General features: G+C 40.1%; 1 protein-coding gene across 1 annotated transcript in view; it reads left to right on the top strand.

The window, feature by feature from the left end:
* Nucleotides 1-14598, top strand: part of ctnnd2a (catenin (cadherin-associated protein), delta 2a) — a 225123-nt gene that overhangs the window by 197033 nt on the left and 13492 nt on the right. The window contains exons 20-21 of the mRNA XM_058635385.1: nucleotides 9559-9808; nucleotides 11919-12003. Coding sequence (XP_058491368.1) covers nucleotides 9559-9808; nucleotides 11919-12003 — 335 coding nt within the window. The remainder of the gene's footprint in view (nucleotides 1-9558; nucleotides 9809-11918; nucleotides 12004-14598) is intronic.

Genomic DNA, 14598 nt, shown 5'->3' with positions numbered 1-14598 from the left:
TGCATTTTTATGCCCATGATGTTGGTAAAACAAGTAAATATATATATATACTGTATAATGAAGGGTAATGGAAACATGACAGCATGCAGGTTAGGCATTTTTAAGCTCCTTCAACAGCCATTCAGGTAATTCTGAGTTTATTTTTAGTCCAGAAAGGAGGTTAATTCTAGCTCACAAAAGTATACACCGGCTACTCTCCTCTTCCTGGCTTGTGTAAGTTTGTTTCCCTTTAGAGTTTCGACTGGACTTCCTGCAATCTTCCTCAGAAGTGTAGGATGATGTTGCTGTGGTCTCCGGTGCTATATCCAGTTGTTGCACAGATGGAGAATGGAAGCAGTCGAAATAAGAAAACGTGCCCACAGGACAATAAACTGGGGGTGAGGGAGTATACCAGCTGTCACGTGGTACTATGGAGCTACACCCCGCCCTCCTCCACCCTCCTACTCCACCAAGTGGCCGGACACCCCACCCCCTGGCGGCTGGAATACTTTCTTACTGTCGGGGAGTCATTCCAACCTGGATATAATCACTGGAGGTCACGGCAACATCATGTCACTTCTGTGGAAGATCGCTGGAAGTGCAGTCGAAACTGTAAATGTTAACAAACTTACACAGGCCAAGAAAAGGGAAGTAGTTAGAGTGTGATATTAAACTGACTTTGGTTTTAGAAAAATAATGAGCTAAAAGCAGCCAGAAACTGCATGGAACTGCGGGGCAGGTTCCTAAGTCTCACAGGGACTGTCTTTACCAGCAACCTTCTTGTTTCATTTGTTCTATATAATTACTAATTGCTTACTGCACCGAATGAGACTGTGATGATTATTCTGGCTGTAGTCTGTCGCCGGCTAACAGCATTACAAATGATCTGTTTCCATTCAAAACAGCTCAGTCATCTTTTTTTTTTACAAAGACGACCATGAGACAGTCAGTCGGATACCAGTATTTCCCAATCCTGGTCCTTAAGGATCCCCCCCGCACCACCCATGTTCGCAAGCTCTATTTTCCACATCTTAGTCAAAACACCTTTTTCTCGACACCATACACCTCTGCAAAACAACAGGTTAACGCTGTCCAACAAGGCAATTTTATAAAGCAGATTGTGTGCTTTTGAGGGATCAAAGTTAATACCTTATTATCATAGAATTTCCCATGCATCTTTCAGATAAAATCAGCTCTTTCTGAAAAGCCAAAATCTAAGTCTTCATCTCTTAAAACTCGTGAAGTAGTGTGACACAAGCTGTTAGTGCCGGTAAGTTTGGCAGCGTCACCGTGGGGGAATGGCAGTTTGCACGAGACCTCGGCAGAGTGAGCCGAGATGAAAATCATCTTTCCTACACAATAACATCAGAGTGTCAGATCCTGTGGAAAGCCCTGTAAAGATTGGATGGCAGCGAGTCAAGCGAGAGAGGCACGAGAGAGTGCAGAGAGAGTCCATGTCATGAGAGGGAGGGTGAAGAAGAGAGGGGAGGGAGATGAAAGAAAGAAGAAGAGAGAGACGTGAATGTGATAACCACATATATGCTTTTATTCCAGTCCCATAGTAATGTGATTTGGTGACACATTGATGTCACTGAGAATCATCCTTTTCATCTGTCAATTTTTTTGTTTTGTTTTTGTCTCTCTCCTGATTCCATCTCCTTCATGGATTTTCATTTGCATAATGTACTGTACGCCTGTGTAGCAATAAATGAGTCCCATTCACTGACACACCGTCTGTCAGCACAATTCTCCCTCATTTACTTACAGATGGTAATTTGACACACATGAATTGGGAACAGCTCTTGAATGCCAAAAATACTTCTTTCTTTTTTTTTAATGCAGCAGTCGTTTAATAAAGGTCCCCATGAACACACGCTGAGCTTTCCACCAACCCATGTTAATGTTTAGTCTCAGTGTTTAATGCAAACGTCTGTTAATTTGAGATATTTAATTAATTAATTTAAGGTTTTCTGTTCAAAGTGATTTGCTGTGACTGTTAAATCTAATTGACTTTGTGGCCCCTGCAGTTAGGGTTTAATTTAGTGTTGTGGGACCAAATGTTTGATGTATTGCAATGTCTTTTGAAAGCCTTATTGCGTTTGACTGTATGTCAATCTGCAAATTAGTAACGCTCTTCCTCTTATGCACGGACAGTAAGAAAAATCACAATTTCAAGAGAGTAACGACATAGAAATAATGTTGTAATGATTTAATAATCGGGAGGTAATATCCCACAAACATTTTCTATTATAACAAAGCTCTTCCTTGGCGATTAATATAGAAATATGACATATAAGATGACTATACTATAATCTTATTGTTACTGTACTGTCCTCTAACTTAAAATCTAACAAATAAATACCAGATAACCGATCTCTAACATCAACAAAGCCTTTTTGAGAAAATCAACAGCAAAATGTGAAACGTTTTATGACTAAAAGCAACACATTGACATTAGGTGAATGCGTAAAATATAAGTGACAACAACTTAATGAAGAAAAATAAGGGTGTCAAGAAATCCACTTCCCCTTAGCTTCTACTTTTTGCTTCTTCTTTTTCCCTCTAATCCTGTTCCTTTGTCTTCCTTTCTTGTGTCTCACTGCACAACTTATTGGCTTAAGCCTCCCACTCCCCTCCCATCACTTCCACTGCACAATGTTGCACTCACATTCTTGTCTACAACATAAATATAATACCATTTAATCCAACATATTCTGCTCCTTTGTCTCTCTTCCTTCGTCCTCCTCTCATCCCGTTTATCCCACACCTACTCCTCCCTCTCCGTCTACTCCCCATGTCGTTTCAGACATTAGCTCATGACGCCTCACTTTCCCTCCACCACTCTCTTGCTGCTCTTTGTGTCTCGCATTGATGACATCAGCGCCGGGGAGTGTTACTGTAGAAACCAAAGTAGTGAACCACAGGGAGGCTGCTCATTGCATGGTGGCAGACGTGTTCATGTGTGTGTGTGTGTGTGTGTTCATGTGTTCATCTGGGCTTGGATGGAGTTGAATATGTAGAAAACACTCATGTCAAGCTTTGGTCCAAACATTATTTTATATCAGACGTGTATATACACAAACACACGCTCAAAAATTCTTATTGCATTTTTTAATCCCGTAATTATAAGCATCAAAACAAAACACATACACCCTTACCTTAACATAATTCTAACCCTAATCCAAGACTCTCAACAGCCATTTTAGTTAGGGCATTGTTGTGCTATTAAACATATTAACACACACTTTCACGGAAAAAAAAATAGACTTCAAATACACACATTACATGCTGGGGAATTGGCACCAAATTAAATCTTGTGTGTCTTCCTCATCAACGACCACCTTTTACACATTTTCTCGTCCCTGTTGTCAACAGATTTTTCTGTGGCAACAACCACAAACAAACAACTCTGGGTCGAAAAGTCCGTTCCATCTCAACAAAAGCTGACGCACACTTCTCTGTCCCAGCTGTTGCAGCAGTAATTTAAGTTTTTTGTGTTGTTTTTTTGTGAAATTTCTGTGTCGCCTTCAGGATGAGTCCCTTGTGTATGAGGGTCTGACACGTCCTTTATCAGCACACTATGTTCTCTGTAGCGTTCTTCATCCTCTGCTCCACTGTGCCTGACTGCAAACGCGTCACACAGACAAAGAAATAGAGAGCAATAGAGAGAGAAAATGAAAGAAATCACTGTCATGCAGTGATGTTTCTTTTCCTTTTTCTTTTTTGTTGCCACAATCAAACCGCATCTTGGTAAGCAACAGATGCTATAGCTAATATATATAGAGGGCATTTAAGTTTACGATTCTGATTTTATTCAAGAAAATGTTTCCACTCATAAGACACATTCTGTGGAGCTGCATTTTATAATGTAACAATGAGGATTCTCTGCCTGTCTCTATTCTGTCACTCGGAGTGTGAGTTACTGCAGTTTGAGAGTGTGGGTGCACACGACTCTTCTTCATGTCAGTAGAACGTCTTTAATGAAGCCACAGGTTCCTCACGGGGGAAGCATTTTTAAAAAAACCTTCCCGTTCTTTTTTCCTCCCTTTCTTCCTCCCTTACTCACTCTGTGTTTCCTTTGACACTGTAAACCTGTCAGCCACAGAGAGATGTGTTACTGGCGTGAAGAGCATCAAATACAGAAGGGCAGGATATTTTTAAGCAGGAAAGTGAATGCTTAACACTTTTCAATCTTCATTTATGGCCGGGGCTATATATAGAAAATAAATATTGAATCATTTGCAATAACATTTTCGGTTGCTAGGCTCAACATTATGATGTTTGCCAGCAATTGGCTCAATTTGATCTGTAGTTTTAATAGTTTTTCTATTTGTATTCATTCATCCATGAGTTGAAAAAAGATGTGAGGATGCTGATAATTGTTTACCTTAGTGTGTGTTTGGTTTTTCATCTGAATATCCAACAATAGAGTTTATAATACAGACTGCATTAGAATGCTGAATATTTCTATGACATATGAAAGTTAGTAAAGGAGGAAAACAAAGAGAACTGGTATCAATAAAATGCTTTCTGTCTTCTTTCCTAATGACAATATTGTTTTGTGAAGGTATTCCCACAGAGCGTTGATGTCATTTTGGTCTTTTATGCAGTCTGAAATTTCCTTGGCTGACATCCAAAGACCATAAACATATCACTTTAATGTTTTCAATAAAGGAAGATTCCCACAGAATACAAACCAAACTCCCCTGTCCCTTTGAATGTGGTGCCCCCTGTCAGTGATGTTATGCACTGCTGATTTAATCAGCCCTGCAATTAAAATCACACAGGGACACACACACACTCACACTAGTTCTGTCACTTACTGTCACAGTAGCAGACACCACATATAACCCGCTAAACACATTCTAAACTTATGCTGATACCAAATCAGCACATTTTGAAGAAACAATGTTGTTCCATGAATATATTATCACAACACAAGTATGCAAATGCCCAAAACCTGTAATTCAGGTGTAAATGTGTTCACTTTTGGCCTTCAAGACAGCGGTTATCACTTAAGCTGAGGTTCCTTTTCTTACAAAATTGATCTCCTCGCTGCAGGTTGAACTAACAATGTTGCTGTCTATCATGGAGGTGGTACACTTTCAGTGTAAGAACATACTTGGACATCACAGGAACGCTTTCAAAGCACAATATTGCCACAGGCTTTTGATATTGGTAACCGCACGGCAGCACACCTCAGAGACCCCAACCCAGTCACAGATAACTGTGTAATAACCATCCTTTATTCTCAGACAGTTGGACGCCACAACCAATCAAGCCATTTCATCTTTCCCCACATCTCCCGGAGACAATTACCTCCAATTTTGCTTGAATAACACTCTCCTTTCTCCATCAGTAAACAATCAAATCACTCCATTGTTGAGGGTAATTGGATCTCTTTAAATCAAATCAGCCATTATGGCCCAGATGAAGCACGCCCTGCTCAGCAGGGTTTAGCGACACAAGGGAATGCAGCACAGGAATATATTACCAGCTCTGGCTCCCAGGTGAAGATGGCTATATTGGAGGAGCTGTGTAATACAGGTTTATTACACTGTGCAGTGATCAGTATGGCTGTGTTTCTCTCCTTGAGGGCATGTTCCAGGTGAAGCTCACATTTCAGTGACGGGAGTAAGTCGATGTAATAAGGAGAGCGGGGTTGCACCCCTGCATGTTGAGGTGTCCTCTATGTCACAGTCGGACTATAAAGTACAGCAGGTAACCAAGCTGTCATTAAAAAATCTGCACTACATCACTCTACATCATTTCTCCCCCCTGCTGCGTGAAAACCTGTGACAAAAATCATTATCACATGAGGCTCCCGCTTGGACACTTCACGTTACAACCTGTTTGCTCATATTACAATAAGGTAATTAATTGGATTGTATACAGCTGGCACTCATTGTAACACAATCGTATTGGTTATTTGTCCACTCAACACCTAAAGGCCTGTACATACTGTATATGCTCTGCAAGAACAGAGAAATGAGTTCTCTCTCCCAGGGCTGCGAGAAAAGAATGCTTGTTCTTGACATTTTCTCTATTGTGTGATTGGCCAGGAATTTGAAGTGGGCGTGATTAATGTGGAAATGTTGTCCTTGCCTATGAGACATCCCAGGAGTTCTGCACTTGAGTTTCTCACGAAGTATGCAATGCCCTGTTCAGAATTAACTGTTCTTATTCTTGCCAATATCAAAATTCTCAAGCCTTTTACGCTTTAAAGTGTACAATTTAATACTGTATTTTTACATCTTAATCAGTGTAAAAAGCACATCAAAACTTTAGCCTTAAAAATGTGATAAATTTTGCATCGACTTACAGTAAGGCCAGCAACTCCCTTTCATTATATCAATCTATAATTCATCAATATGCTTCTTGCAGCTACTGAGTGCCATAGTATCTGATTATAGGACAGAAGCAAGACTTTATTCAGCTCATGTGGTGTCTGAACACGATGTTTTGTCGCTGTGTTGTGTAATGTTGAAAGCTGAAAAAAGCCACAATAAAATCCCCAAAGAGAAGAAAAATGACATGCTGAGATGAACTTTATGGAAATGAATAACTTGGTAGAAACATTTTTTAGGATAATGAGTAATGTGTTTGGGGGAAATGTGTGCTGATGTGGTGTGATGTATGTGAAACCTTCAGCAATGCTTTTTAGCACTTAGTTGAAAGTCATTATCTTAACGTAACTTCCGCTTTCCTTCTCCGTTCTGCATCTTTTCTCATTAAATATGTGTTACTTGATTTTTACCACTCTTTTCACTTCTCTGCCTCCATCAGAGACCATATTCAGACATGGTATTCACATCTGAGTACTGCGTGGTCCTATCGCAAGTGGACAACGCTAAGTGATTCAATCACAGTAACAACTTTCAGGGGTGGTTTGGGGACACAAAGGCCCATTCCAAAGCATGTGTCAATGCAATCTGTCCCCATGACGCAATTAGTGGCAGCTTATGTCCTCTAACCCGCTGCTGCTTCACTGTATATTCACACAGGGCTCATGCACTGATTTATTTCTTGCCACCACTACTATATTAACCTAGGGAAGTGAAATCTGATCACAAGTGGTCACAGAAGACACATCCAGGATGCACGTTAATGCCAGAGTTAATTCCTAACCCATTATCTTCCAAGATCTGATCACGTGTAGATAAAAACTAAATGTGTAAGCCACGTTTGGTTGTTTAAGGATACATGCGGCTACATTCTTGAGTATGCATGAATGCAATCCAACCAGAGGGCACATTAGAGATTTATTTTCACACTCAGTGTTGCAGTGTTTTGCTCTGTTCCTTCTGACTCTTCACTTGCTTTCTGTCTCTCAAGCCGACACACGGATGCACACACACACACAAGCATCCGACATATCTGTACAATTACCCTCTTTGAGAAAATCATTTTGGTCTCGCCAACAGACATGACATCCGTGAGAATTTAAATAAAGGACGGGGAAGACATATCTGATCATACGTTGTCACAGGAGATGCATTCAGGGGACGTTTTAATGCCATGTCTTATTGAAGGCTGTCCACATGTGATCATGCCACTTACTGTATGACTGATGTTAATACTAGGTCTGAACGGGGTTGATTTGGACAGTATATATAGATGCACACATGTCTGTACTCATGCATGCGCTATGCCAAAAATACACATTATTTGATTTACGTGTCGTCTCCGTACACTTTGCACTCGGCTTTTGTTGTAACTGGATTCCCTCCACTCCCTCAGTTGATAAATTAGTCAATCACTCAATCAGTCAGTCAGTCAGTCAGTCAATAAATTGTCAGTCATTCACGCAGTAAATTATCTGGCAGTCAGACAGTAAATTAGCCAGTCAGTAAATTAGTCATGCAGTCAGACAGTGAATAATTCATTTGCTCACTCAGAAATTAGTCAGATCATTAAAAAAAAAAAATAGTGTGCAAATGATTCAGCCAGTCATCAGCCAGTAAATGTGACAGAATAGGAGTGTCAAGTTCATGTCAATCAAATAATGAGTGGAGCATGTGGCTGTTGCTTAACTTTGTCCTCGCAGCCAAACACTGTGACCCTTTAACCTTTACACAGCCTGGCAGCCTGAGATAACATGTGGTTAATTATCTACTTATAGTTTGTGGGTGTATGAGGGTATTTGCTCCCTGACTACATGAAGGTTGATGCTTCATCTAAATCTCCTGCATGTTGTATTGCTTTGCTATTTTCATCTCTTTTCACATCAATTAAGCTAGATATGAGCCCCGGAGATTACCATTTATGTATGATGAACGCAGCAGGCTGGGGTTTCGGGGTGAGACACGTTTAAAGCGGCAGGAAAATCTCTAGATCTGGATCAGAAACCAGGCGAGGTGGCGGTGTCTGACTGTAGTGTGCAGAAATCAGGACACTTGGCCATTCACTGCCTGTAGGTCCTTCGGGGGGGATTCTCATTCTGTATTCTCACATGAGCTCTCTAAGACATTAAGCGGAGACTCCTGCAGGCATTTGCATTCACACATACAGCCAGCCTGTCTGCACACTCTCCAGAAGGATCTCAGTGCATGTCTGAAAGTGGCTTTTGACTTGTTAGAGGTAAAGTGGTGAGGGATTTACCAGCAGATCATAGGGGCTCTTTGGGGATCACAGAAGTTCCACAAGTGCAGGAACAAATCTTCATCAAAGAAGTCATTTTGTTGTATTCAGTCGTTTTGTAATGTTCTTTCTAAAGTGAGTTATTTACTTCACAACCAATGAAAAAAAAAACCTTTAGTGAAAACCAAACTCATTTTGACTCTTGTGCAAATTGAGTATTTTGTGCCTCATTTTCTTTGCTGCCAGAGAGGATGTAATGGTCCACTTGAAGATAATATTATAGTGGATTTTACACTGTCATCTGCTTTATTTAGAGACTGTACGATTTTAAATGACATGCTTTCTTATTCCTAGCAGCACGTGTCACGAAGATTGTAGGGTTTTTTTCTCAAGGGGATGCGAGGTAGATTTAAATGTTCCTTTTAGTGTGTATCTGGGTATACGTGGCTTTAACCAAGTCGTTCTGCTGAGTAGATGTAGAAAGGAATGAATCCCAAATCAGGCACAGAGTATCACATCTGTGTCCAAATTAATGATTCCTTACTTAAAACATGACTTAGGGTTTTTCCCAGGAGCTCAGTGTGATTCAAGTGTAATTTACGGGGTTTTATGATGTTCAAAGCATTTCCTACTGCTCATGGATCATGTATTTGCACGGACCACCTCAGTCAGCACAATCACCTTCTTTCTTACCATCCTCTCTTGTCCGCTGTCAGTGTTCTCATTTGCTGTGATCTCTCCTTTATTGGTCCCTCTTGTCAGTTGTCTTCACATCCGCAGTTGTCATTTTCGAGTCTAGAGGGGAAACTCCTCAGAGAGTTTGTGTGTCATTGATGTAGAAACACTGCAGGCAATTGTTTCCAACATTACGGCCCCATCAGAATGTGGAAATAACTTATTCATATTGCCTAGACTCAGTCCAGTAGACTCTACGGGTCTTTTCAAAAGTTCTGGGAATAAAATCTGACCAATGTTTATGTCTCTCCTTTTTTATACCAGGTAAATATGCAATGAGAGATTTGATCCACCGGTTACCAGGCGGTAGTAGTAGCAGCAACAACAATGCCACCAGCAGCGGGACCTCTGGAACCATGGGCTCTCCCAGCAAGGCCATGTCCGATGACACTGTAACTGCCATTTGCTGTGCACTGCATGAAGTCATCACCAAGAATATGGAGAATGCCAAAGCGCTACGCGATGCTGGCGGCATCGAAAAACTCATCGGCATCGCCCGCAGTAAAGGAGACAAGTGAGTAGACCTAAATATAAAATTTTATTCCTACAAACTTACTTAGAAAGGTCCAGTGTGTAAGAATTAGTGACACCTAATGCTGAGTGTGCAGATTGTAACAAACAACGCTCAATTCTCCATTTCTCAAGTGCATCAGGACACTACAGTGGCCTTCACGAATGGATGTCGTTCTGTCGTTGAAAACAAGAAACATGCGCTCTGGCTCGTTCAGGCTGCTGTCGTAACATGGCAGCCAACCTTAGCCTCCTTAGGCTCATTCTAAGGCAATGAAAACCAAACAATTGTTTTTAAGTGACTATACACATATACAAACATAGTTTGGGTTAGTATTTTCAGTTTCTGCCAGTAAAAGCTCCTAAATGTTACACACTGGACCTTTAACTTTTCTCTTAAAAAATATGTAATATGTAAACTGAGGCCACTAGTTTGGAGAAATGTCCCTTTGAAAAATGCCTCAGAAGAACACGGTGACATACTTTGTATTTTTGGAAACCCCGTCAGACCCCATTGGTTGGGTCTGGCACAGGTGAAGACGTTTTCAAGGACAAGTTCATAAGAAGACACTTAGCTGATAAAGGAGGTACACAAGTGTCCTGCAGGTGTGGGGGGGAAAGCAACATCAGCTCAGCTTCATCTCAAGTATCAAAATATTGTGGATTAAGGAAAATCCATGAAACTCTAAATCCACCTGTTAGTGAGTGCCTGGTGTTAACAATCTCAGAGTTAATTTAAAGGTAAAGATCAAAACATATTGGCCTATTGTTTGGCACCTAAATAAGGAAGTGACCAGTGCCTTAATGCGACCACACATCCATCATTCACAGCTTCTGCCTTTCCTGTGATCAGTCATCCACAATTCAACAAGTAACATGCATCAGGATTGTACTGTAACTCCTGTCGCCATGGGAGACTGAGCAGGGTGTTCTACCCAGCTGCTATGGCAACCGGTAGGTCAAGGGTTGCCATGACACCAGGGTATAATCAGATGGAGTTCAAATGTTGATTTATTGTTATGAAGAAATACTCAGTCTATTTAGGGATCGACGCTCAAGGGCACCATTACAGAGAGAGATGAGGAGCAAGAAGCCTCCGTAAGTGCAAATTTCACGCGGAGTGTAGCTGTTAATAGCCCACACATCTTCACTCTCACCGAATAGGTACACAGAGGATAAATGCTCCTTATCAGCAGTGCCTTGCTTCATCCACGCAATTACGCACTTTTAAATTGTTTAAACGCTCATTATATTACAGCCGTAGAAAACCACTTTCAACATTCCTAAAGAAGTAGGACGTAAAAATGATACAAGGAAATTAAAATAGAGTTATGCAGATGTAGGTCTGTGACCTGTACTAATTGTAACAGTAAATGCCAAAGACATTTATTCGTACAAGTAGTGACGTAGTGACATAGTTCCACAAACGTTCCATCACTTTCCAAAAATACAAAGTTAGTGGCACGCTGGTGGCTGTAGTTTATTGAATGCAATAACTAATCCTAATCTCATAGTGATAAAAACTCTTCATTGATGGTATTCAATATAGTGAAGCTACCTGTGCACTGCGGTGCCAGACATTTTCACGTTACTTCCTGGGGATTATTTAGCCTTAACTCTTATAGATTTGAGTGGAATGACTTTCTAGTGATTGCAATCTCTCCCCAACACCTTTATTTTCTTTTTTCACTGGAATAATAAAAGAACGAAATACACAAAGAAACCTATTTTCAGGAGGTTGTTTTGTCAATTTTAGTGGTCAAATGCAAAATAAGCATTTCTTCCACTTCCCTCTGTAGCCGTTAGTGGGGAAGGGCTTATGAAATGACTCCTACTAGAGTCATTTTTCAACTAAGTGGCACTGATGGGGCCATTAGCATAGCAGAGAGGGTCATTTTAGACTCCTCTTGAAATTCTCAGTTTTTGTGCGAGGAAATCATTCTTTGCTGAAAAGAGCAATGGTCCATTTTGTCTTAAAGCCACGTCAAGTGTCACTGGCCTGCATATATCTTTTGCAGTTAGCAGAGAAAGAGGACAGAAATAACAACATTACCTACATTATCAAAATGGATGGGGTCAAAAAGAAATAACTCACTCTATCTCTTTTTCTACAGACACTCAGCAAAGGTGGTAAAGGCTGCCTCTCAGGTCCTCAGCAGTATGTGGCAGTATAGAGACCTACGCTCCCTCTACAAGAAGGTAGGATGAAGTACAACCCATGCACTCGTACTTTTGGATGTGTCATTTTCATTTTGCACCATTATGTTTAAAGCATTTCTGCAAGCCCGATATTTTCACAAAATCTGAGGAAAATAAGTGTTTCCATTACACTTTTGGGATTAACTTTTGTATCGACACGCCTGACAAACCACCTCATTAGAGCATAATGTTTGAGCAATATTTGAGAGGTTTTATCGAAATGTAGGTGTTTCCATTACCACTTTTTATATCGCACATTTCTAGGGGTATTAATACTATTTCTATTACTAATACTAATAACTATTAATACTTCCAAACAACAACTTCCTGCAGTGAAAGCTATTTTTGTTAGGACACCTTTCCATTCATTTGAACGTCATAAACAAAGCCTTATCCCTCAAATATTTGCCCTAAAATTAAGCAGTTACTCAGACATAGGTTCTGCCTCATTAGAACCAGGTTTTGGTCTTCATGAGGGCTACTGGTTGACAAGCTTAGCTTAGTATTAATGCTCAACACACACACACAGACAAACGCACATTGTCTCGTTCCATGTGACTACCCCACCCCTAATCTTTCCTTTAGACCAAACCTGAATCCGTACTTAAACCTAAATCAAACCTGAACATTTAAACTATGGCTCAACCATCAAATAAGACAGAACTTTTCTATACGACCGTAGAAAATACACAGAGCGTTGTTTATAAACTTTTCTAATAAAAAGACGATGACAAACGAACAAGAAATGAGAAAACTCAAACGAGGTCAAAGGAAAGGATGATTTGTTTACGTGTTGCTCTCAATCAGAGACACACTATTAACTTTCTTTTGTCTCTGAACACAAACACACACACACAAACAAAACACACTTGCTCACCTCTTATCTGGATCTTTTATTTCTTTGCAAATAACCGAAGTATCTGCACACACTTTCGACTTGAATAAAAATAATGACGAAAGTTCGGCTGCTTTCACTTGTCATTAATGAGTGTTGTTGAATAAATAGCTGCCTCCAAGGTCATCTGCTATTCAGGGCTGGAACACTTTAGAATCATAACCAAATGTTTTCACTGAGATCTTTAGAAATGCTAACAAACGCGTCACAGGAACTTGTCCTTGGATTTTCTTTCCAAATGATAAAAAAAAAATTATACGGATTTGAAGTTTGTACACAACCCACAATGCAGCAGCACTGAGTGATGACACCTTTGTGATGCTTATACTGATTAGTTTGAGTTGACACCCATCTTTGTGTCGCTATTTCTGTTTCTAAGGAAAGAACAGAACATCAAGACAGCACTGCAGCACAATTTACATTACCAATTTATCTTGTGTATCTCAAGATAATGAACTGTGGGGTTTTATCCTTGAAATTCAAGTACCTGCACTTCAGCTTACAGAGATGTTAAAAAAAAAAAAAACTTCTCCAAAACAAGATTGAGCTGTTGTATTTCACCTGTTTTTAAAGGGGCTAACAAAAAGCTCTGAAGTGGCGAACTTGTGCTGACGTTGTTGCAGGCTCTCTGACTCTCACTGCAGTCACTTGAGGACAGGCCACCCCATGGCATCAGTGTATCCTCGCCTCATCCTGACAACTGTGACACTCTGCTCTTTCGTCTTCCTCTCATCTCCAAGCATTATACAGGACAGAATCCTCATGTGGCTCCTTGAAGCCTCATCTGCTTCACACTTCTCTAATCATTGCCACTGGATAGTGCTACACTTGAGTAGATGACATAACACGCCATTGATCAAGGCTGTGCATGACAGCCTTTACTGAAAAAAAAAGCTGTACAAATGTTTTAAAAATACACATATGAAAGGAGAAGAAACAAGTCACTTAACATTGATGGCTGCATAAACAACCTGATTTAATATGCATCTCATTCTATCAGTATGATGTTTGCAGATAACAATAACAAGAAAAAAAAAGCTCTTTCATTTGCAGGGAACATTCTCCGTTTAATTCCTTCTTCATAATCTTTTAGTGATAAATATTTCTTTATCTAGCCATAATGTTAGCAGCTGTTATGCAGCCTAAATTTCATTAAATGCACTTGTTTAAAGCAGTTAAGGTGATGAATTTTGCTATATACCCCATATAAATAGTGATGGACAGCATACCTTACTACTTGAATCCTAAATTGCATGAAAACAAATCAACCTAATTTCATAACTGGAAATTGTTGCTTTAGACTTTGCCACACTTTGACTTTATCGCACAAGTCCAGAGCCTGAAATAAGTGACTTTACTTTTAGTATCCCTGCGTGACGTATTAGGTCACGGCTGTTAGGTGCAGCCTAAATCCTTTTAGCGTCCAATCCAAACATGGATTAGCATAGAATTGAGACGCAAGAGGAGTCTGGTGCCGGGTGCAAAATGTTTTCAAAAGTTAAGGGAGGGAAAGAAAGAAAGAAAGAAAGAAAGATGATTGTAGTTAATATATATAATATATGCATGTGTGTACAAGTGTGTGTGTGTGTTTGCATGTGTTTTTTAAGCAGCTAAAAGTGAAGGGTCAGTAATGCATCAGTTTGAGTTGTGTCGTAAAGTACTGAAAGCTTTTAAAACACACTTTCTCACTGTGTCGACGT

The sequence above is a fragment of the Solea solea genome, chromosome 1 (genome assembly GCF_958295425.1).
Source record: "Solea solea chromosome 1, fSolSol10.1, whole genome shotgun sequence".
NCBI classification, from domain to species: domain Eukaryota; kingdom Metazoa; phylum Chordata; class Actinopteri; order Pleuronectiformes; family Soleidae; genus Solea; species Solea solea.
This window is presented reverse-complemented; position numbering and strand designations above follow the sequence as displayed.